At 46.0% G+C, this 26126-nt stretch overlaps 1 protein-coding gene across 7 annotated transcripts in view; it reads left to right on the top strand.

Moving 5' to 3' along the window:
* Window positions 1-26126, top strand: part of PHKB (phosphorylase kinase regulatory subunit beta) — a 2092963-nt gene that overhangs the window by 1679083 nt on the left and 387754 nt on the right. For all 7 annotated transcript variants that reach the window (XM_069607056.1, XM_069607058.1, XM_069607055.1 and 4 more), the window contains 2 exons: window positions 19443-19525; window positions 19616-19706. In XM_069607056.1, coding sequence (XP_069463157.1) covers window positions 19443-19525; window positions 19616-19706 — 174 coding nt within the window. The remainder of the gene's footprint in view (window positions 1-19442; window positions 19526-19615; window positions 19707-26126) is intronic.

Below are 26126 nucleotides of genomic sequence, written 5' to 3'. Positions count from 1 at the left end.
GAGCACGAAAGCACACTCCGAGCGAGGCAAAGCACATGAGGAGGCAGCAGTTCCAAGATGGCAGTTTAATACAACGCGAAAGATGGCAAAACCGAAGAGGATTGCAAGGGGGAATTGCCCTTGACCTTTTCAACAAAACACTCTTACATAAACCTTTGAGAATAGGAATTGTAAGACCAGGAATCAAGGCTGAAGAATCCTGCATTGTGTGTCAGAGGTACCCGAGTCTCTCCCACGTCGATAGTCAAGACGGGGAGAATCGTTTGCCGCTTTGATACTGTCCTTGGCTCCTACAACAAGCAAGCGCCAGTGAAGTCTGCACAGCCAGTGAGTTGGGGAGACTGATACCAGACCGGTCTATGTTGAAGCTAAGGTTGCAAGTGGCAACATTGTATAGTGAAAACTGAAGAGAACAGTGTATGAAGCGTATGTGGCAAGCAACGCGAACATAATTAAACAGCAGATGAGGGATTGAACTTTGAAGCCAAGATATGATACCGTAGACAGAGTGGTCCGGTACCATGTGGGTGCTCATTCAAAAGTCTCTGTTTGGTATCCAGCTGAAAGGAGGGAAATGTGAAAAGTGATAAAGAGTTGTGAAATCAAAGTGGTACTGCAACGGATTAAGCAAAACCCTGTGCTCATTTGAAAGTCTTCGATAAATAAGGAAAGAGCATATGAGGTTGATCTGAGCCTGAATGAGGGGATCTGAGCATGATTGAGGGGGATCCGGTTCTGAGCCCGGGGGAGGGGTATCGAGGGTGAACCAAGACACCCGAGATTGAAAGCATTGTGATAAGAGAAAGATCTGAGCCCGGATGAGGGGGATCCAAGGTGAAGAACATTAAGTTGAGAGGATCTGAGCCCGGCAGAGGGGGATCTGAGGTGCATAGAGAATCGCCTAAGAAATTGAGTACTTCTGAAAGAGGAAAAGAACTTATCGTTTATTTGTCGTATCAGGCCCTCTGAATGAAGAGACTTTGAAATACAAAGAGACTTCGGCTCAGAAGACCATGTTGCTAATGATTGAACTGTATTCTCGTGCTAGAGAAGCCGGAGACTGCTAAGCTTGAGTGCACCGCCTTATCCCGTGCTGAAAACATGGTGAAGGGAGGCCAATGTCCTGAACATCCTGACATATAATTTTGTGAACACTTCTTTCTTTTTCGTAATATTATTTTTCCCACATGACCAACATTGTTGGCCCACTCAAGGCCTCATATTGCCAAACCCACCTCCTCTGCCCCCTGGAGGCTTGTTGTTCCAGTATGGAAACCTCCCACTTCTCGTCTCACATCCCCGCGTCCTTCTGCCTAGCCCTGTGGTGGGCCTTGCTCTGTTTGACCCTAGCCCTGCAGATGACCTTGCTCCGGAGTCCCCCTCAGGTTTGGTGATCACCTCCCCATCTTTACTCATGTTTGCTAGTTTCATTTGTACCAACTTTCCCTCCGCCCTCTGTGTTTGCCCTGCCTTTTCCTTCTCTTGTCTCAGCCGGCACTAATGTACTGGGTGTGCCTGTATTAAATCTGTTTGCACATCCATGGGGAGCCCCCTGCATAGCATGTGGAAATAAACGATAATGGGCTTGTCCCATACCTTGAACAAAATAGAGAACCAGAAACCAATCTGATCCCAAGTGTGCTCCCTTGCTGCCCTCCTTACAGAGTTGCTCATAGAGATTGCTTTATGTCTTTATGTCAAATGTTCACAGAATGATAGTCTGAGACCAATACTTGTGAGTGATATAGCCACTTTCCAAACGTTAATATCAAGGCATGAAGAAAGCCTGACTGTTCAGTGCCAAAGTTAATCTATGCCAATGCATTTCGGACAAGGTCTGTCATCCGGGCTTCAAGGCACTGAGTCTTGTTTGTCACTGTGTGTGACCGTGGCATGTATTCTTAGGAGCTTCCGAGCAGCACACACCACTTTCATTCGGCAGGAGTTAAGAGCTATGCCCAAGCTATCTGACACTAACTCCTCTGGTGTTTGACGCTTTTAAGAATACATTCCACGGTCAAACACAGTGACAAACAAGACTCAGTGCCTTCAAGCCCTGATGACGGACCTTGTCCGAAATGCATTGGCATAGATAAACTTTGGCACTGAACAGTCAGGCACTCTTCATGCCTCGATATTAAAGTTTGGAAAGTGGCTTTATCACTATATATGTACAGGTTTTGATCTCAGAGTATCATTTTGTGAACATTTGACATAAAACAATCTCTATGAGCAACCCCGTAAGGAAGGCGGCAAGTGAGCGCACTTATAATCAGATTGGTTTCTGGTTCTCTCTTTTGTTCAATATTACCAACCTTGTGCCAAGGTCTCAAGGTGCGCTCCAACACTCTATTCTCTACAGATTTAGAATCCTGAATACCACAGCGGTGCCCACCCTCAACCTTTTGTAACCTGTCCCATACCTTCCTAGACTCTGTACTGCATATCTCGTGTATGAGCTTTATGTAAGCTGTGGGGTCCTCATCTCCCTTCATCCTGCGGGCCATGATAGAATGCATATCTAGTCTACTAGTCTATCTGGATACATGTCCCTCAACACTTTTCACCGGTGCGCCCTACAATTATTAAATGGTGCGCCATTTTGTGCATAGTCACTCAGCTTTACTCCCTCATATCTGGCCTTTCTCCCAAGCTCATCCGCTTGTTCCCCCAATAGGGAGCAGAACTCTCCCAGCGTACCTAGTACGCTCTCCTGCTCTAAAATATAGAGCAGGAATAATGCGTCTGCGCTTTAATCTATGGGCTACTATGGAAGTCAGGGCTAAACGTAGACTAGTTAGACCAGACCAAAATATCTGTAGATTTTGTCAAGCGCCATCGAAAGGTGAAACACTGGCTCATTTATTTACAGAATGTTTATCACTGAGTGTTAACAGACGAATTGCCTTTGCTAGACATTGTCAATATTTGGGTAATGTCTCACAGGATGAATGCTGGTCGGTCCTGTTGAGTACAAACAACATTGCAATCCAAATAGCAGCTGTTAATTTTCTCATCAGTCTTAAACTAGACAATTAATCCAAGCAAGAATCTAATTAAATGTTGCATATTATAGCTTCTTCACATCCTTTTAAGTGGTGAATAATGTATACAAAATGCTGTCGTCTAAGATTTATACAATGTTTGTTGAAATGTATGTTAAATGTTGTATTTTTTACTCTTTTCTTTTCTGTGTTTGAAAGGTTGATTAAATTCAACCAAATCAATAAAAAAAAAAAAAAAAAAAAACAAAATAGGGAGCAGAACATGCTTTTCATGTCTCCCACAGCTAGAGTGATCCTTGTGGTATTTTTCTCCAGGGCATAAATCCACTTGTCTGCTCCTGCAGTGTGATAACTGCAGGAGCGGGAGGGCAGGAAGTTCATAAAATGATGTCTATCCATGTGAGGCCAGGGTGTGTACTGTGGTCCCCCAAGCCCTTTCTGAAGCAGGGGTAGTTGTGTCCTCTGTGGCTTCAATCGGGCGTCCAGTCCCCGCTTCTTTGTTTTACCGAGGGCCATCCTACCAGGTGGCGGTCTGAGTCTCTGCCTGTTGTTGGGGTCAGTAATGCAAAGGCAAACTTGGCAACTTTATCCTCCCTATTCGTACTCTATCAGGGAATTCGCTACCTGGTCTAAAGGCTAAGGAAATAACTCTAGACATAAACAAGCTACCCCTCACACTAAACAACAAAACATTCAAAGGAATGTATTAAACAACATGAAAGAATGAACAATATTTAACCAATATTTTGGATGACCTTCACCTGTGCTAGGCAATTCCCTTGCCCAGCGTTTTCCAAAGTCAGTTCTCCAAATGGTCAAAGGAAAAGAAAGGTCTTGAACCAGTTGTTATGACTTCCAAGCCAACACAAAAGTTCATTAAAGAAAAATCCATGGGTAACACTTCTTCAGCTTTCAGTTGAAAAGATCCCCTTCCAGTTTCAGCCAAGAAAATAGCACCAATGGTAATGCTGGACGTTTTCTCTCCAAGATGAATTGCCACAGTTCAAATATTAGGTTAACAACTTCTTCCACGACTTTCAAATTGATTAAGACCTCTACAGTCCATTTGGTATAATTGTCAGGATGTTTCTCCTTGGGTTTTTGCTTTCCTCTTAACAACCACCCTTCTACTACTGTTACCGGGGGAACAGTCTCCTTTGTTCCACAGTATTCTACTACGTCATCCAACTTCAGTATGACCTCCGCTGACAGTTTATACACCACCACAGGTCAGGTACTTCTGCTGATTCTTCTTGTACAACTTTATACTTCAGAATTATTAGTCATATAAGGACAAGATACTTTGGCCTCTACAGATAGGTAAAGCACTCTTCTTCTTCTTTCCTATACTCCAATAAAATGGCAGCCTCTTTGCATCTTCTGTCTGCCTCTCTGCCAATGCATCTTCTATATGACTCTTTTACAAGCACCCAGCTCCTTTCCCAAGCTTTGTTCACAACTTCTTGGTTCCAGTTTCAACCCTGAAGCTGTATTGCCACTCTTTCAGCTTCAGGTAACAACGCCACACTTGTATCAGAGGACACTAGACCTTTAACAATCTCGCTCATCAGGTGTATAGATCTTAATAGGACTGGTTTCACTATGGATAGTGTTCATCTGTTGGCTTGGGTAATGTATGTTCTAGTCAGTAAAACAACTTCTGGATTCAAAGAATAAGTGTTCCAAATACTAGAAGGTTCAGTCTTCAAAGGAGAAACAGATTTAAAGGCACTGCACCACTCTTTAAGATAGATATTTAACCTTAAAGAAATACCAGTGATTGTATTTCTCATTCAATATCGCAGTGACCGTTTCAGACTCCTTTAGGCAAATACAGTTGGCCGCACACAACCTTCCTTTGAGGCTGCTTTCACTTGTTTCATTTGTGAAAGCCAACGTTAGTTTTTCGGAATGGTTTTTAACAAGCGTTCACTTTTAATGAGAGACACGCGACCACGCCAGCAACAGTAGATTGTTCAACAATGTAAATAGGCTTTTCTTCTTACGCGAACACTATTGCCCTCACTAACCGTGCGCGTGTTACATTTCCTTATTAAAAGGAATTTCCACGACGACAAACAGTTTATACTCCAAAGTATCCCAGCCGACGGGTCTGCTACAACGCCTCCAAGGTATGCAAAATCTGGCAGCCAGACTGGCTACTGGTTCCCCCTATGGCGCCCACATCTCACCGGTACTTCACCGTCTCCCGGTGGTACAGCGAGTTAAGTTTAAGTCACTATGCATCGTCCACCGGGCAATTCATGGCTTAGGAGCGGAATTCCTCCAAGCTAAATTTTGCCGATATATCCCGGATCGTAACCTTCGCTCCCCTACAACCAACCTACTTAAGGTTCCCAGGTTCAATCGGGAAATACATGGCGGTAGAGCCTTTTCTATTACCGCAGCCAGGCTTTGGAACACTCTACCATTATCACTTAAATCCTCAGCTAACCATCTGGCTTTCAGGAAAGCTCTGAAGACCACCCTGTTCTAACATTCTGCCCTTATTGTGTTCCCTGAACTCGCAGCTTCCCTTACCAGCGCCATGATGCCTCTGGGCGACCGTGCGCTTTACAAATATATATAACATATAACATAACATACTCGCTTTTGAACTTATGCAAGTTACTTCTGAGCGGGTAACAGTTACCGGCAAGGCTTGCCGAGTGAACCTGAACACTGAGCTCACTCACCATTTCCCGGGACACGGCGGTTGTGGGCTGATTCACTTTCTCTGACTTCAACTGCTGTTGGGCATTCTTGGGACCCACACCCTTTTGCATTATGGGTCTCTCCGTCCGGCCACACTGCTTGAGAGTCTCCTTTACTTCTCAGTCCCACAGCTTGTCTTCTGCTACAGGTCTCGGGCATCAACAAGGTCACGGCTCTGCAATCACAGCCACACAGCGCACTTGGGGGAAAGCTCTGCTCTGCACATCTTTCTCAGTGTGGCCACAAAAATGCATGGTTTGAGACCACAGGACCCTCTCAGAACTTGCAGGTGAAATCTGTCTCCACGCTCTGGCGTCCTTTCTGTGATTACTTCCTCGTGAATTGCCAGCCTTCTCCCCTCTCCTACAGCAGTCTTTTATGCCTCACAGTTTTGGCAATTGGCTTCAGGTGTGAGTCATTGATTTCAATTTCCTGGCCCTTGCAAAGTAAGGCCAAATTGCCTGACTAGTACATCTACATGCTTTTTTAACCCTCTTCTTCGTCTCAGTCCTTATAGGATTCAGAGACATGCAGTTTACTTCCTCAAAGTCAGGTTTTTCTACTTCTTGCGTATTTTTAAGGATAGATGTAATACCCTTAGTCATTATAACAGGGGAACTGTAGGTTTCAACTTTTCTAGTGGAAAATTATTTAGAGAAGACAGCATTTCTGATATTCCTTGTAGTGTACCTTTGGTATTGAGGAGGGTATTTGATTTTAGGAACCAAAATAATTTTTCTTTTGGTATAATATGCTTTTGTGTTACAACTTTAGGGTTTACCACCTTAGATTCCATAGGAGGTTAAGAGACATTAAAATGACAGTAAGCCATAACTGTTTCTGGTACAGTGGTAAGAGTCTCCCTGTTAGAGGAAAATTACTGTCTCTCATCCACGGAATCTGCCCACAACACTGGGCCTTGCCTCCACCCAGCTGATCCTCCCGCAGTACACCACCCGCAGGGTTGGGATCAGAAAGCGCCTGCCTTCCCCTGGCCACGTGGGAGGAGACTTTAGGCAGGGTTTCTGTGAGGGATCTGCAGGATTCTTTACACTGTATGGCCCCGGCTCCTCCCCCTCTGACTGTCACTCATTTCCATCATCTATTTCTCGCTCCTAATAGGCCCTGTCCTTGCCCTCGTCGCCATCCTCATCCTGCGGCCCCTCACTTGCCCTGCATATACGATTGGTATCCTTGAGGGCTGGGATCGGGGGGGTCATCACCCATTTTACCATCAATCTTAAAAAGAATCTGTCCTAATGTTCACTGATCCGCACATATTGGCACACACTGCCCCTCCCCCCGTCGGTGTACTCTGATTCTGAACTGCCTGTGATAGTTCTGTTTCAGATTTCTGCACTGTTTTCTCTAGCTGTCCGCGAGCCTTACTTTCAGTCTCTGCAAGTAGTGAACCCCTAGTTGCTCTCACCAACTTCCCAGATGCTACCTTTCCCCCCTCGGCGGGGGGAAGGGGAGAACTGTGGGTTGGTGTATCTTACAGTGGGTTGCAAGGGGTAAACAGGGCAGGGCGCTGGGTTGTGGGGGTGCTATGAGGCGGCCCCTTCCTCTATTATTAGGGGTACTCTCATCTGAGGCATCCTCATCTTCAGCAAACATTTTCCTAAGTCTAAAATACTTTGTCTATTTTTCAACTGGTTCCCCTTACATGTTGACAACAAATACGTGTGTACATTTTCCAATGTTCGTTTATCATGCGTGCCTTTTTCCGGCCATGGCGAAAACATTTTGCCTGCAGTTCCCCACACCCACTCTGCATGATGCTTCTGAATGCTCTCCTTATACTGCGGGAGCTCTTTACACATATGCTCCAATGGCGTCCCCATTTCTAACACAAAACTGTAACCACTCCGGCTCAATGGCCACACCTCTTACAAAGAACATCAAAAGGCCCATATCTCCAATGTGCACAATTTCAACAAAACCCAATTTATTCACAACTCCACAGAAGACCTCTGACAACCATGAAAACACCTTTGTTTGCTCAATAGTTTCAAATATGTGGCTCCAAAAACAGTCCTGCGTCTGTGCAACTTTTCACTACCCTTCAAAATGAACACTGTGATGCGCAGTCACTAACGGCTTTTGACGAAACATATATGTGTGTGTGTGTGTGTATATATATATTTCTGAGGCTTGTGGAATCTGCTTAGATCACATGCTGTGCATAGGCCGACATCTAGTGGAAGCTGCGGAGTATTACAGTTTGTTTTTCGAAAGTCGAAAATGGGCGTCGACACAGGCGTGCCAGTAATACTATCCCTAGTGTGACGTCCACTGTACCCAAGATCCCTCACGCGTGTAGGATCCTCAGATTGTTTTTTTCCGCCATACTGGTCGGAAGCATCTTGCGGAGTTCCCTGGCCTTAGCCATACTTTTGCTGTTATTATAATTATAATTCTTATTCATTCCCTTCCCCACCCCAACGTCGACCCTCAACCTCGACGACGGCTGGAGAAGTCATCGACCGTCGACTGCTGCACGACGGATCTGGGCCTCGGAAGGCCGCTGGCCTCGGCCCGGGCCTAGTAGGCCGCTGGCCTCGGCCCTTACAAGTAGGGAGAGTGGGGGGTGGTACATACTCTTCACTCTTGATATATAGTTACATTTTATATATTCCTACACTTAGCAGCCCGCTGCCTTAAGGTGCGTATGGAGGGTACCCCTTTTCAATTCTGGCCCAAGTGCAATCGCAAATACCCTTGGGTCGACAGGCACGCCACGTGCAATCTCTGCTTGCCGAGGGATCACCCCGAAGCGAACTGCAGAGCGTGTAGTAGGTTTAAACCTAAGACACTTAAGGACCGTTCGACAAAGCGTTGGGCCCACCACGCCAGGCAGGAGGCCATGGCAGCGGAGGGCGCCTTCAGCGATGGCAGCGACGCCGTACTTTCGGACGGCGAGGGCATTACGGCGTCGAAAGACAGCCGGCGAGCGCAGGTCCCCGACCTCGGAAGGTCGTCCGGCAGGGCGGCTATGGGGAAGACCCCCGGCGACGCAAGCGCTACACACCTAACACACACTAAACACACTAAGACCAACCGGACCTCGACGACGTCGACGTCCCGGAAAGAGGCACAAAAAGAACGGTCCGACTCGGTGTCCTCTGGGCGCTCTCGATCGAGATCACCTCACGACGCAAGGCAATCATCCACTCTTGCCAAGAGTGCCTCGCTACACACATTAACGGAAGTTCGATCGTCGGGAGACGAAGACGACTTCCACCCCCAGGCCGCGCTCCAAGATACCGAGACCGCGGTTAACACCAGTGAGGCCCCACGCCCGAAGCACACAGATACCTCTCCAGACCCTCGGCGCCCGGCGTCGAAAATCTCTGGGGCCTCCAAGGGACAGGGAAAACATTTTTCCACGCACGGGGAGGGGGGGAAACAGCGGAAAGCACAGCCTTCCACCCCTGTAAAGCCATCCTCTCACCCTAGGCAGACAAGTAAACACAAGTCTACCCTTGAAAAGTCCCATAAATCATCTCCTGCTAAAGTAATACCCTGTTCCAGGGAATGGTCCAGTGAAGACATAGACAGGGTTATGTCTAGGATGTCTTCCTTGGCTGATTTTTATGATAAGAACCCAGAACACTTTCTTTCATATAACCCTCAAGGGGCCACACCCTCAGGCTCCTCCGATCCTATCCCGCTAAGTAAAAAGCCCCGGGTCGAAAGACCTGAACCCTTTGAGGTTCAGCCTTACTCCACTCCATATTCTACTCCACTCCCCAGTTACCGGGGACAAGTTTTCCCTGAAGAGGACCAGGAGTTTGAAATTATGGAAGAACAAACCGGGACAGATTACTATGCAGAGGATGAGGACCTGGAGGAGGGAGAAGATGAGCAGGAAATTTACAGAGTAGATTCCCCAGTACAAAGCGAAGCCCCAGTTACTGACTCTCCAGTTGATAACCAGCCCCTCCTCAACGAGGTTCTCGCTCGAGCAGCGGAACACTTCCACATCGACACCCACGGTGTACAGGAGGAAAGGGACTTCGCGGAGGAGTTTGTAGGAGAGAGAAGACCGGTCGCTCAGACCATCCCTATCCTCAAATCCATCCAACGAAGAATAGATCCTTCCCTGGTGAATCCTAACCTCACCAGAGCTGTCAACCCCAGAATTGAAAAGATTTTCCGGGCAGCCCAGTCTGACCCTCTGTATATAAGGGGACATCTTAAACCAGATTCCCTAGTGGTGACCAACACTAGAAAAAGGGCTGGCACGCCCTTATCTTCATCAGAAGCTCCTCCCGATAAGGAGAGCAAAAAACTTTACGGGTTTGGCAGAAAGGTAGCCTCAACTTCCGCCTACCAAGCAAGGATTGCGAATTCCACCACCCTGTTGGCTAGTTACAATTGCCATCAATGGGAAGAAGTCGCGGCGCTCATTGCCTCTGCTCCAGAACCGTTAAAGGGCCAGCTGGCTCGGATCTCAGCAGAGGGGAGAGCCGTGTCTGGTTGCATTTTAAAAGCAACTTTCGACGCCGCTGACAACGCAGGGAGATTGATAGCAGAAGGTACTGTTATCAAGAGACATGCGTGGTTACGGCAGTCGGGATTCAAGACAGAAACCCAGGCTTCTTTAATAGACAAGCCAGTGGAACCCGACCTATTGTTTGGGAAAGCGGTCGAAGACGCACTTAAAAATGCCAAAGATGAATATGAGACTCTCAAATCCCTTGGCCAGCTTACCAACAAACCCCCTAACCAGAGGGGGAACAATAATTTTCGTCGCCCACGCGGCCAAAATTCACAAAGAGGCAACTATGCCCAGGGACAAGGTACACAATGGAATAACAACCAGCAGTCTACCCAGAGTTACGGCAGGGGTAACAAGAGAGGTCGTGGAAGAGGCAGAGGCAGCCCCAACAAGGGAGGTGGCACGCCTCCACCAAAACAGTGACGCTCAGTTCAGGGTCCCTTGCCACGCAACCCCAGTAGGGGGACGCATTTCCACCTTCACCCAGGCTTGGGAAGGGATCACCTCAGACAGATGGGTGCTGTCAACAGTATCCGCAGGATATTGTATAGAACTACTGCAGCGTCCCCGGAATCATCCTCCACGACAAAGAGTGCACTCCCTAGAGCATCAAAAGATCCTTCTCGAGGAGATCGCCATTCTGCTAGAAAAGGACGCGATAGAACTCGTCCCAGGACACCAGGTAAACAAGGGTATCTATTCAACTTACTTCCTTGTGCCAAAGAAAGATTTGACAATGCGCCCAGTATTGGACCTACGGCCTGCCAACAAGTATGTCAAGCCCCAAAAATTCCGTATGACCACGCTACAAGAGGTAATCCCCCTCCTAAAAAAGGGGGATTACATGGCAACCTTGGATATGAAAGATGCTTATTTTCATATTTCCATGCTCCCAGCGCACAGAAAGTACTTGCGCTTCAAGGTGGACAGTCGCCACTACCAATTCAAGGTACTGCCCTTCGGGATAGCTTCAGCACCAAGGGTATTCACCAAGGTACTGGCGGTGGCGGCTGCACACCTACGCAGGGAAGCAATCCCGGTGTACCCTTATCTGGACGACTGGCTCATAACGGGGGAAACCCCAGGAATTTGCAGGTCAAACATTCAAAGGACTATCGACCTCCTCCACGAATTAGGCTTCTCCATCAACGAGAAAAAGTCAAGTCTGGTGCCAAGCACCTCAAAACAGTTTCTAGGAGCTATCCTAGATACTCAGAAAGGATTGACCTTCCCTTCGGAAGAGAGAATTCGGAATATACTTCTGCAAATTCCGCATTATCAGTCAGGTCAACAGATAACAGTACGCAAAGCTATGCGGTTACTGGGCATGATGGCGTCATGCATTTACCTGGTCCCCCACGCGCGTCTGCGCATGCGTCCCATGCAGGAATGGTTGGCGAAACAGTGGTCTCAGGCAAGTGGTCATTGGGACGATCTAGTGGTCGTTTCGCCAACGCTCGTACAGAGCCTACACTGGTGGACAAGAGAGAATCTCGCAAGGGGGAAACCCTTTTACGATCCCGAAGTACAAGCCGTGGTGACTACAGATGCATGCCTGACTGGGTGGGGAGCTCACCATCTCCACCACACAGCTCAGGGTCTCTGGTCTCACTCAGTAGCCAAGAACCACATCAATATGCTAGAGCTTCTGGCAGTATTCCGAGCGCTAAGGGCGTTCGAGCCCCATCTACTGAACTTGTCGGTGCAGATCAGGACGGACAGCACGACAGCCATGTTCTATCTGAACAAGCAAGGGGGGACTCGTTCGCCAAATCTGTCCAAGCTTGCCCAGAAAATATGGATATGGGCACTCAGACGGAACATCTTCCTGTCATCGCAACATGTTCCAGGGGAGCTCAATTCCCTAGCGGATGCTCTAAGCAGAGACTCCCTCCCAGAAGAACACGAATGGGTCCTTCACAGAGACGTAGTAGAAGATCTCTTCTCTCAGTGGGGTTTCCCCACTATAGACCTATTCGCCACAAGCGAAAACAAACAATGCCCAGGATTTGCATCCAGGTTCCCCCAGCCGGACTCCCAAGGGAATGCCCTGTGGATGAACTGGTCAGGGATGTTTGCGTACGCTTTTCCACCAACTCCTCTCATCAGGAAGGTGGTGTACAAGATGAACAAGGAATCGATGACGCTCATCCTAGTTGCTCCCATGTGGGCGAGACAACCATGGTTTCCACACCTACGCAGGATGGCGGTGTGCGAACCCATCAGACTCCCAGCCTGGTACAACCTACTGTCCCAGCAACAGGGTCAAACAGTGCATCAGGAACCCAACTCTATGAACCTAGCAGCATGGCTCCTGAAGTCATAGAGTTTGGACATCTCAAATTACCACAGAGGTGTATGGACATTCTAAAGGAGTCCAGGAAACCAAATACAAGGCACTGTTACTTTGATAAGTGGAAAAGATTCGTTATCTGGTGCCAGAATAAACAAATCAACCCGGTTGATTGCACTCCTTCCAACGTTGTGACATACATGCTCCACCTGCTGGATGCAGGGTTGGTTTTTAACTCGCTGAAAGTACACCTGGCAGCCCTCTCGGCTTACACCACATCCCATAACAAGGTCTCGTGGTGGAAAGTACCAGTGGTTAAAGCCTTCATGGAAGGAGTAAAGAGACTTCACCCTCCTATTTCGAACCCACCGCCAGGATGGGACCTCAACGTGGTGCTAGCTAAGCTCATGGGACCCCCATTCGAACCCATGCATAAAAGTAGTCTCAAACACCTGACTTATAAAACGGCCTTCTTAGTAGCCATTACCTCCATAAGAAGGGTCAGTGAAATTCAGGCTCTGTCAGTGCAGGATCCTTTCTTTACTATCCACAAGGACAAACTGGTTTTACGCACACACCCTAGGTTCTCACCTAAATTCATATCCAAGTTCCATGTAAACCAGTCCATCGAGCTTCCGACTTTCTTCCAGAACCCGCAAAGCTCGGCTGAGGTGAAACTACACACCCTAGATGTGCGTAGGGCGGTCCTATACTATGTAAATAAAACCAGACCGCTAAGGAAAACAGATCAACTGTTTGTCTCCGTAGCTACAGGCAGAGAGGGGGATCGCGTCTCTAAGGGCGCTATCTCGAAGTGGATTCTCAACTGTATACAGCTGTGTTACTCTCTTTCTGAAAAGACTCTGCCTTTTATGCCAAGGGCCCACTCTACTAGAGGCATTGGTGCCACTCTGGCTTTCATTGCAAATGTTCCCCTCGACACCATTTGCAAAGCGGCTACTTGGAGCTCTATTCACACTTTTACTCAGCATTACTGCATTGACACTCATTCCAAGACAGATACACAAGTGGGACAAGCGGTTCTAAGACACCTGTTTGCTCATGACCCTTCTCACATCCCACCTCCTTCTTCTGGTACTGCTCGCTAATCTATGCACAGCATGTGATCTAAGCAGATTCCACAAGCCTCAGAAGGGATACATTACTCACCGTAATCGTATTTCTGATGCTTGTATCTGCTTAGATTCACATGCGACCCACCCTTCCTCCCCTCCGAGAGAAGGCGCATGATTGCTTGTAGTCTTACCTTCTGTCTATCTGCTTGGATTATCTGTACTCACGCTACTCCTCATGCTTCCTCATGTCAGAAAAAATACAATCTGAGGATCCTACACGCGTGAGGGATCTTGGGTACAGTGGACGTCACACTAGGGATAGTATTACTGGCACGCCTGTGTCGACGCCCATTTTCGACTTTCGAAAAACAAACTGTAATACTCCGCAGCTTCCACTAGATGTCGGCCTATGCACACCATGTGGATCTAAGCAGATACAAGCATCAGAAATACGATTACGGTGAGTAATGTATCCCATATATATATATATATATATATATATATGCACACAAATGTAAACATGATCAAATAAAATAAACACTTATTTACACAATGATGTAGATCCTTCCTCTGTCTCCTTACCTTGAGACGAGGGTACTGAAACCGTCTGCAGTTCCCTTACACCTCAGAACTCATGGATAACCCATCCTTTCAATATACAGGAATATCACGTAAAAATGCAACGTTGCCTTTCCTCATTTTAAGAAGAGCTTACCACAATATCTCATTAATGCGCATGCAACAATTAAAAGAACATCAAGAGAGAGAAAGAGGAAGATAGAGACACTGTATTTTGTCCAACATGTGTGTTCATACACAATTCAATCTCAAAGGCCTCCCAATACCTAGCCCCTAGCAATCGCCTGCACCACCCCGCCTGGCACTCCCCCTTCAGGAACCAGGCAGGTCCTTGGGGAAAACCGCGTCTGCTCGCCTCTCTTCAGGTGTGCACATGAACCGGCTCCTGCTGGTGAGGCGCCATGGAGAGGAGCGTGTAGCCGCCGCTCCCTGCACTCCTAGGGGGCACTAGAGATCATCTCTGGTTCACCAAGTGTAGACCCCCAGTGATGTTGGGCCTAAAAAAGGGAAAACACAAGTTGCAAGAAAACTCAGTTTTAATGCAAAATAATAGAGAAAAGCAAAGACGGCCAGGAGGTCAGCCTTGTAAGACAGCAAGACTGGGGTACTCTGAACATGGCCACATTAGTTTACAATAAAGACAAAAACCACAAGATTTGCATGTTATAATAAATATCAGGTGTATTATAATCTCTACAGTCTCATTGGCTTCCACCTATATGAGCACCTAAACGCAACATGGGTGAAAGACCTTTCATTGGTTAGTGTGGACCTGATGACATAGTGAGTCCATCTCCATGCAGACATGCCAATTGCATAGTCAGCAGAACATGTTGACCCGACCCCCTGTATCAACAAACCTGAAACAAGTCTCTCTCCCATGGGACCCATCAGGTTAGCAGCTCCCTCGTTCCCAGGCCTTGTAGTCCATTGGAATTTTTTGTGGCACCATGTTGCTTTCTCTGGTACACGGTCTTCTTGCCAAGGCCCCATATCCCTTGGAAAGCAGATGATCTCATGAGAGGTCTGATGGAGGCTCCACTCTTAGAGAACTAGTTCTTCATAGTTGTATGTCTGCAAACTATTCTACCTTGTGGCCAGCTGTCCTGGGGGTAGCAGAGCTCCAGCCTGGCCCAGTGCTCCTGCACCATCCCTACACAAGGTCTTTGTTCATACTGCAGAAATGTCCTTCAGTCCCAATTACATATGTCTGTGCTGAGTCAAGGAAAGAAACAATGACATTGTAGGAAACTCAACTGTCTTGTGAACAGCTTCATGAAGTGGACAGTCTGGGTCTGATTTATTGAAACAGTTGCTAGCGCATTTTCTGCCCCTCCACCACGACTTGGCCTAGACGCTTTCTCTGAAGGAAAGCAGAAATGCAGTTTGATTTTAGCAAATGGCAGAACATTCAGGAAAGGGCCTAGTTTTGTGAATGGCAAAGGCCTATCACTTCAGTGTTAATACCTATCACTTTAGTGTTAGTAACTACTTCTAACACAACCGGCCGTGGGCCACTGTTATCTTAGTTTTAGCAGGTAGGCCTAATGTGACAGAGTGGTACTCTGAGTAATATCAATGGGTTATCAATAAGGCCAAACCTTAATCAGCCTGTCAGAGCTCCTCATGTGGGTAACATTCTCAGAGATTATGCTTTTTGCTACATTTAGTGTGTTGATAGTGCAATCCCATTTCTAGAGGTTCCATGAAAACATTCGCTAAGCATTATTGCTTGGATATTCCATCTGGTCAGGATGCTTGTTTGCCGGGTTGTCCTTCAGAGTTTTCTGATGTAGGTGTGTTCTTTCTATCCTCCCTCCTCCAGGTCATTGTCATTTGGGAGTCTATCAAAGATGAGGCATCCATGCAAGGAACACGTCCATTAGAAGAACAACAAATTACCTACCTCTCGCTAATGTTCTTTCTGATGGACGTTCCTCCCACAGATTCTGACTTCAGAAAGAAACTATTTCTTTCTGAAGTCTGAGGGGCCCCCCAGGACATGGTGCAGTGAGAACCCCCACACCACAGGGGGATCTGGGGGCCGGCTATGCCAATTCCACCTCCCCGTCTGACCTTTCAGCTCCGCCTCTCCTGTCTCGTTCTCCAATTTCTCTCCAGCTCTGTCTGTCTCCTCCAGCTCTTGCCAAACTTCTTCATGATCCTTCTCCAACCTCTATCCTCTCTCCCAGAAACTCCCATACTCACCACTGAGGCCTTGAATTTTTTTTGGGACTTTGGCCCACCTTCCAGCCTCTTTTTGGGGAAAGGCAACTAAGTTGTCCATTCTTTGAAGGAAGTGCTTGGAAGTTGTACTTCTCTGTGACTGGGTGTGTTTCCAGAGTCTGCTGGACTGCAGCTTTAGGAACTAAGTCTACCGTCTTACCAACTTCGACTTTCTGTTTCGGTTTCCATTGTAGGCGTTGGCTGGTACACCCTTTCCCTGATGGTGGTTTCTAGTTCTGAAGTGGGTTATTGGACTGGATGAATGCCTCACGGCTTCCTTAGTCTAGCTCATGCCCCTCTCTTAGCAGAGGGTAGCAGAGAGCAAAGCGTCTGCCAGCTCCACACAACCAGTTCTCATTGACTCCCTTAAAGGGATTGTCCCATGGGTTCTATTTGTTGTGACGATTCATCAAGTGTCATCTCTTCTCCCCGAGGGGAAGCCCCTTTCCATGAGGCAAGGGAGGTGAGGCCTCTACCCGATAGACCCCTGGTGGTGGTGCTATGTGGGAGGATTTTGTGGGGAGGGAAGCCGCCCTCCATCCCCCCGCAACCACAATATCCCGACCGACCCTTCCCAAACCCTTAACCATCTTTTAGCCAATCTCTACTAGTTAGCACTTGTGGCATTATACCATTTACTGACCCCAGTACTGCGACTAAGAAGAATACATGGGAGGCAGGTACTGACACAAAGAGGATGCATGGATGCAGGAAGAGCACTTCCGTTAACTCATTGGAGCCTTCTAGCCTACCAGGAAGAAACATACCCTAACAGAATTTAAAAACCAAAGAGGGACTTGACACAATGTCAAGCTGTCCCCGGAGCAACAGCATACATGGAAGCTTTTCGGCACAGAAGATTCAAAGGGTTGTAGACCGGGACGCAGTCGGAAGAGGAGGCAAGTCTCTAGCAGGTCTGACACAAGACCCTGCAAGAGGCTGGGGAGACAGTAGCACGGCTTCCAGGCGGAAGTGGCCTGTGTGGTCCGTAACCAGTGCTGATACTTCAAGGAGCCAAAGACTACAGAGCCGTGACCCGCAAGCCATTGGAAGCTGCAGAAGACCGAGACACAGTGCAGACCCCAGGAGACACCGGAGCCCGCGGGAAGATCCCAGAAGGTATCGGAGAGAGCAGGCTGACCAGTGCGGGCATGAGAGGGTCCTGGCAACCGAGTAAAGGCACATGGGGGAAAAGGGGCAGGCATGAGTCCCCTAATTTGAAAGGAAGTACGACTGAATTCTACATGAGAGGACATCTTCCTCGTGTCAGTGATAGTACCAAGACCACTGACCATCAGAGAAGGGTCAAGGACTCCAATGTGAGAGAGTGTGACTTTTGCATGCGAGGATGTTGTCTTCGTGTTGGTGGTAGCCCCAAGGACTCGAACTGTCAGAAAAGGGTCGAGGAACACAATGATAGAGAGCAAGATAAAAATAAGAGTCATCCTCCTCGTGGTAGTACTTGGCAGGGTAGTGAACAAAGTGGGCCAGTTCAAAGAAGAGGCAAATGAGAAACCAGGGCCTGGGACCCGATATCAGAAAGAGATGTGAGTCATGTTCCTCATGGCAGTACTTGGAAGGGAAGTGAACCAAGTGGTCCAAGTGAAAGAAGAGGTAAAACCAGAATTGGGTGTGGTAGGTGTGAAACCTAATGGAGAGAAGACCAGGGGTAGGGAGTCATTTCCCCTGGTTGTGTTAGCAAGATATCAGGAGAAGGGAGTCATTCTCCTGGTAGCAGGGAACTGCAGTAAAGACCAAGAAGCCCTGGGGAATGAAGTCATTTCCCTAGGCTGTTTGAAGGAACAGACCACTAAGACCAGCAAGAAGGTCAAAAAGGGGCATGGGGAAGGCAGTCATTCCCCCTGTTTATATGAAAAGGTACGTTGGGAAAAGGGAGTTATTTTCCTGACCCACCAAGGGGGAGTACCAGAGTGTTTGGGACTCTACTATCAGGGGAAGGGAGATATTCCTCCTGATATACATGTGAGAAATATTGTTTGGAACGTTACTAGCATGGGATGGGAGCGTTTTCCCCTGACAACATATGAGACACAAGACTGTTTTGAACTGAATAGAACTGTTACAACAAACCAGGAACTTGAACCCAGTAGAAGGCAGTCATTCTCCTGGTATCGTCCAGAACAATACTACTTTGGTTATAGTTCCTAGGGTGAGGGTCAGAAGCAAGGTTTTCATGACGGAGGACACTGGACATTTTGAGTTGACATACATCCTGACAATAACCTTAGATATTTTAGTTGAGGCATGGACCCGGCCCCCCCACCCCCCTCTCCTAGATCTAGGGATAGGAAGGTTTTCTTTTCTCTTTTTCACTGAATAAAGGTCTTTGCCCACAAATATGCCACCTTTGCGTCAAAATCTTCCTTCTGCACCCTTACAGGGTGCAGAAGGTAGTGTTCGAATTATCCTGTCATTTGACGACCTGGGTGGTGACCACATTCATGGACTGATAGTAATGGTATATTGTTCTTTCCTACCAGAGGGTTTATGGAATTTGCTGTGTTTGTTATTGGTCTCTGCTATGCAGTAGCGCAGTGGACCCCCTGTAAATCTCCTCTGAGGCCACCAACCAGGATTATTGGGGGGGTTGCATTGGCCCTCTGCAGTGCCAGAGTCCATCACCATGAAGGAGGCTTTGTCCCAGGCCATAATCATGGATTTTCAAAGTCTCTGGATGTCTTCAAAAATATTTGCAGCTTTTCCTTCAGCAAATGTTATGGCCACATGTTACTTTCATTTACCAATTCAAAAGTCATCATCTTCCCCAAAATATCTTGTTCTTGAACATTGTGAAATATTTGGAAAATGTTGACATTTTGGCCATGTTTGAAATTTCACAACGGGGTAGGAAACATAATTAAGTAGTTGCCAAACATTCCTTTTGTTTAGCGATTTGGAAACATGTGGCAATGATTGCTTGGTAACCGACATTCCATCCTCCAGTAATAGTGAATCAGAGACAACACTTGTATTGTTATATTTGTTTCTATAGATCAAACCATTTCTATTTTTTTACATTTCAGAATGCTCTGCAGTTCATTAAACAGTATTGGAAAATGCATGGACGTCCTTTATTCCTTGTCCTGATAAGGGAAGATAATATCAGGTGTGTAAATATGCCAAGTTCTTTGTTACATCACAGTGATGCTGTACTTTAGTAAAGAGTTCACCATATCGATTTTATTTGATACCCCAGAGGAAGCAGATTTAATCCCATTTTGGACATGCTGGCATCCTTTAAAAAGGGAACGGTTGGAGGTGTGAAGGTGCATGTGGACAGATTGCAGGTATGTTTTAAGAAGAAACTGTTACAAACGGCTTTTAGATCAAATGATCTCAGTGACATTTGTTTTCATGCTCTGCTATTTTTATCAGTGAGGAAATGAGAATGTAGAAGCTTTAATTGTTTATTAGGCAACGTTTTATAGGGTATGTGGCACAACTTTACAGCACTAACGTATCTTCGAATTACGTCAGAGAGCAGCAATATTGTAGTAAAATAAAGTTACTACACACACAAGAAGGAATGCTTGGTGGTTGCAGAAAAATAACTATTTTATTAAGTGATCCCAATCCTGATAGAGCCAAAGGGTGCTGAACAAGGGGATAAATACATACATTCAAGTACACATATTTACAATTAAAACACATTATACAAAACAGAGAGGCAGACAAGAATAAGTGTAAAAAAATGATTTATGTCTTCTTTGATTGTGGTTGTTTTACATTTTGAAGGGAAAAGTTGGCTGAAGTAATAATAGAATTCTGAACCTAAGATAAAGTGGGTATGCAAACTGAAAAAGAAGAGGACAATTTACTCTATGGATTTGTGTTTGGAGCACATCTGCCCTCCAACAGCAGTGAGTTTCACAAGCATGGGGCAAGTGATGAAAGAGTTCAGTTAGTGTCTTGCTCATCTTACATGATTTGATAAACAAAGATCAGAAGAGACATTACCACTTATTAGTGACAGTTCACTGCTGTCCTCAAACACTCTACATAAATGTACTGGGTCGTTTCTGGGACGACCCGGAAGGAGTCTTTATACTGCCAGCTGGCTGTATCGATCAAAATGTAGTCAATATGACTTGCCTGCAATGCCTCCTAAAGGTGGGTTCTGCTGGTTAATCCCCTGGCAGATGACCATTACAGCTCCTTAATCCAAAGCCACAATTGAGCACAATTGAGGGGTCGCCATGTTATAAGCTCCTGTATAGCTTAGTTTATATAGTTGGCACGTCTAAACCTAGGATTCCCCAGATCTCTTCTACTTCCAATATCTTATCAATAACAGGATATGACGACTCAAACTGAATGTTGGTCTCCTAGTACTATTTTCGTTATACTAGTCGCACTATCATCATATACATCAAACTAGCCTTCAAGTTCAGAAATGATTGTAGTTACTTTGTTGGCTACATTACATAAGGTCTCAGATACAAATTTAATAACAAAACCATCCTGTTCATAGATAGCTTTATCTCTCGGCACATCATTTCTCTTTAGTCAATTTTTCTCTTTCATTTTGACACAAAGACTTGAGGCTACTCAAACCAGCAATACTCCACTCTGTCATCCCCTCGGTCCCTCTACTGCCGGATTAGAAAAGCAGAAAACCTGTTTTTTCAAAACGGTCAATACTCCAGGTTTCTTTCAGACAAACAATATTAAATCCTTCAGTGAAGGATTGCCAATCCTGATCTTCTCATTTATTATTCAATCCTGCAATATTCCATGTCACAATTGTATATGCCTTCATTCCCTTATGAGGATTAGATGGGGGGAAAAGAGATCAAGGAGAGAGCAAGGGGGGGGGATACTTCCTCAATCTGCAGAATCTAAATCATCACCTAATATAATGGGTTTGCTTTCTAATCTGTGTCTGTGCATCTGAATTGTCGCTCCTTGCACCTTTTGAAACATCCTAGGTGTAGGCCAATTTAGAAAAGCTGAGTGATCTATGAAATGATGTCCTTAGTGAGATGTGTACACCTACTGGAGGAAAAGATCTAAAATCAATTGCCATCAGCACTTCAACTAAACCTAGGTTTTTCAACTTCACCAAAATCACATCTTTCTCTTTACAAAAGGGGTCTTGATACCTTTGAGCTTCAATTATATCCTGCCTGATAATAAACAGTTATTTCTATGTTAAAGCCAATGTGAGATTTTATTCACCAAAGACTCATTATTCTCCGAGCAACTCTCATCCTGCTCAGCTGTGCTAGTCGTGATAATAAGATTGGGTGGTAGCCGATCAAATGACTCATTTGGAAGATCTATGCTACATGCATTCTGTCTCATTACACTCTTCTAATGATACTCCTTGACTTGCCGAGCGATATTACCATTACGAAGAGTGCTTAAATAAGTAACCTTATTTAGCTTACTATTTCTGCTGGGACATCTAGATCGCTGGTAGTTATTGATTACTTGTAATAACGGCAAAATGTTATCTCTGCATTAGTGTGAATATGTTGGGGGGGGGGGGGGATTTTCCCAGGCCTGGGTTACTTCATGCGTTCGTTTGTTAACTTTTTAAATTTTAATTCATAAGTTTCTCTTGGAGTCAGTGTTGCTGCAGAAGCAATAGTTCTGCTTCCATTGGTATCTTCAACATCCTTTTCTGCATGGTTTGAATGTCCTGTCCTGGGTCACTAATGTGATGATGGATTATGGCAAGCTCGCCCATCTCATTTTACAAGAGCTCCTCATGTAAATTACATTAATTGCATTTCTGTTGTCCTGAATGGTCATAATGTTAGGACAACAAATTAAAATACGCATCTTTATCCTAAGAGATCTAAGAGCACCAGGAGACAGTTCTCTCCCAATCAAGCATACTCTTGACACCATTGTCGCTTTAATAGTGGCTTACTTGGTGCCATAACCGTACAGAAAAATATGATTGATAGGTTTGCAGCAGATTGCTCGATGAAATAGAAGTATGGAGGACAAATATTTCTTAAAACGCTTACGTGGATGTGAAAGTCTGATGATGGAGCAAAACAATAGCCTGGAACCTGGGGTGCATTCATTTTGAATGGGGGCAAATGATTTTAACACTTAGATAGTGATTTATCAACTGGCCCCACTGCATTTACTTCGAGGACCAGACATTCCAATTACAGTTTAAGTTATCTCTGTTGCCCTATATATGAATAAGGAAGTAAGTTGAATGTTAAAATGGGCACAAATGTATCAAAGTGGTAATCTTTTACAACCCACCAAATGTTCATATAGAGATGCTTAGAAATGTGCGAAGATCTGTGGTTGTAATAGACATATGCTGTTGCTACAGACCTTGTATTCTTGTGATGACTGCTCCACCTAACCTTCTGAAACCTTTCTTGTCATATTTTTGTACATTAGTTTGTTTAATGGTTTTCTCTGGTGCAGCAGGTTGTCAAAATGTAATCGGTCACCGATCAAGGTGCGTGCGTGCGTGTGTGTTTGTGTTCTTGTTTGTGTATGTATCTGTGTGTGTACACCCTTCAAGTAAGGTCCAAGGCAATGCATTAAGGACACATGTGCAAAGACTTCCCTCCTCTGGTCCCTGCTTAGGTCATCCTTTCTAAGAACAAGATTCACCACAGAGTGGCAACTTTCTGCCTCTTCGACATTATGCCCAGTACCTTTAGATCATATTGGCACAATTCATCCAACCTCACCATATGGTTTTGTCCATTGTGATGAATCGCGGTATTCAATCACTTCTCCCCAGGGGAGACTGTCCCTGTGAGGCTGGGGGAGGTGAGCCCTGCTACGCAATACCCTGACTACAGGTGGAGAGGCAAGTGGCACCTCACTGGGAGAGACTCCCCCTCTGCGGACACAGGCTCCCATTCCTATGAGGAGCTCCCTAAGAAACATATCACTAGCCCTCCTTCAGTATCATTGTGTGAATAAAGAAATGAAGAACAAATCAGAATCTGTTATTGTCATTCAAATAATTTATCGGTACCTGTGAAGGAAAATGTATATGATACTGGTACTAAGAAAACCACTGGAAGAATACAGAGTATGAGTCAAACAGAGAAGAAGGTCTTTAAGAATATTCCAGGGAAGTCCCACGGCAGTGTCATAAAACTTGGAGGTGGAGACCTTAAAAGAGAGAGAACCTGCGAGTTTGGAATCAACTGGCTAAATCACCAATGTGCAACTTCAAAAGCCGATACCATTGTGGTACACACCGATACAACATGAATGAGATCCATCATTCTGTGACCAAGAGGATGGGTCTGAAACGTGCTTGTACTCTCAGTTTGGGGGTCACAGCGTAGGATGGAATGTAGCCGTACCAGGAAGAGGTAATGCAGGTCAACAAGTAAGAGGGAGGCAGGGGAGAGGTGAGAAGAGAATTTAGGATAAGCTTGGCGGTTCAAGAGGAGAATAAAAAAATGTCTGCGGTGCTGGAGCGAAGAAGAAAGAATAAAGAATATGGGACATGTATATAGAGCAACACAGCTGGCAAAGGTTTGTAGGGGAAGACGAGAAAGGAAAAATGCTGGGAAAGATGCAGAGTGGAGAAGATGAAGGCTAACGGACAAGAAAACACTGGAGGGGAGAAGAAATAGATCACATGGGGTGGCTGAAGAGAGAGGAGAGGCAGTGTCACAACAAAGCAAAACCCAAAGAATGTGTAGGAGACAATAGGACAAAGGATCCTATGAAAGACCAGCACATAGATGGAGCATTAAGCCGGGGAGAGGAGTAGAGAATCCAGAGGGTGAAATGTCAGAACCACCCAAAGAAGAAGAGAATATAGGACGAGAGGCAACGTGGGGGCCCCATCCTTTTGGGGTGTTGAGGAAGAAAGGTAGAAAGGAAATATAACAGCAAGGGAACCAATTTACCAGGTTGTGAAAGGGAGTTGAGAGATCCCGAGAAGGGAGCATCTGTCCAGCCTATGCTAACAAACACTGTGGCATAGTCAGTCGCCAATATTCTTGTGCACTTACCTTAAGCTCCCCAATTCTAGCGCGATTGGGAGGATTGTGACAAAGGCATGGCAAGACCTGATGCAGGCCTGGCACCGAAGTCTATGGCATGTGCGAGGAACCACCTAGTGTGACCTCAGTATCCCAACTACAGTGACAGCAGCTGAAGAACATAGGCATGTGTAAAGGCTCTTTGGCTGTTCCCTTCATTTTCACCTCTACGATGTGGCGACACAAGGAAGCGCGGGAGGGCTGTGGTCCTTTAGGCAGGCTATAATTGCTTCTTTTGTGGTTCTTTGTGTTATACAATAAGTGCGTTTATACTGTACTTCATGAGTCAGAACCTGCCTGTTGGACCAAGGCAGTGCTAGTTCTAAATTACTTAATCTCAAACAGTTCCTGGATTTTAGCATTAAGTTCCATGCTTTGAGTCTTTCTTCTTTCAGATATTGTTAACCTCCGACTGCGGGTTGCCTCCCCAAGCTTTTGAAAGTAGCTTTAACATAAGTCTTGTTATTCCCCTTTGCCTAACGGGGTACTGTCCCAGCAGGAATTTCTCCTGCCATGTCTGGGCACTGTCACACTGAAGCTATTGTAACCCAACTGGTTCTTTTTCTCTTTCTCTGCCCTCCGACCCCCTCCTTTCCACCAAGCTGACTATTAACAATTTTCTCCTTCTGGCAGCCACTAGTTTCTGCCAGAACCAAGGTTATAGACCACAGAAGGGCTGGTATTACATCTTCTCTCCCTTATGGTTTCTGCCTATTGCCAGGATCTGGGCTTATAGACGCCACCAGACTCATGCCAGGGCATGAGCAATAGCTCTTGGTAAGCTGTGGGTCCTTGCCCTCATTCCTATGCACCCCCACTGTATTCTGGCTCTTGACCTGCATCCTCCTTTGAGATTCCTAGACAAAGGCGGCTAGGGAGAGTTGTCAGGAGGATCATACTGCCCACCGGGTGGCATATGGGAGCGGACTGCTTTTGCTACCTGCAGTGTCTTTGTCTTCCTCAACTGGCCAGTCCTTCGAAATGTGACTTTGTCGAACAACGCAAACATTTACAAGCATACAAGCAGCAGTTGCTTTGACATTGCGACTGTGTGTGTTACCCTGGAACCTGGCGGCACCCTTGATGTGTCAGTTACACTGGAAGTGGGAAAGTGTGTTAATTCAATGAAAGTAACAATCAGTATGGCGTGTGTACGTCTTGAATTTGTTTTGCGTGAAATCGCTTTCATATGTGCCTTGTGAATGTGCTTATTACATGCTTTCCTTAAGAGGAGTTGATCTCGACATGAACTGTTAGTTGAGAATTTTCAGGCACCTCAAAAGACCTTAACTGTTTCTTGCTCTTCGCTCACTGCTGCTGCTGTTTAAAAATGAATGCCTATCCTCAAAGTACATTTTATCTCCTTGACAGTCATGGCTGTTTGTGTTGTATTTGTAATTCATGAAGGGCATTCACTAAAATGCAAGTAATGTCCTTTTAATCTCCCTCGGCTGGAGAATGATTTGCAGCAGGGTTCAGTGACGATGCATCACTGCAGTGCTTCTGGCGCCGAAGTCTAAAGATCCTTCAGACAATGACGCGTTCGGCCTCAGAATCTTTTCAGAGGGTGGAAATCCATATTGCAATGTAAATGTTTGTTTGGGAGGTGAATTCCCCCAGCAGAATTTCTACTTCGATTTGTTGTGTTTGTATTCGAGGGGGGCACTTGGCCCAGGGTAAGGCTGTCAAATGTGTAATGAGGTTTGGAAATGATCA

This window comes from Ambystoma mexicanum, chromosome 1p, assembly GCF_040938575.1.
Source record: "Ambystoma mexicanum isolate Mex_15411 chromosome 1p, UKY_AmexF1_1, whole genome shotgun sequence".
Taxonomy (NCBI): Eukaryota; Metazoa; Chordata; class Amphibia; order Caudata; family Ambystomatidae; genus Ambystoma; species Ambystoma mexicanum.
The sequence above is the reverse complement of the archived record's forward strand: the minus strand, read 5'-3'. Positions and strand labels throughout refer to the sequence as shown.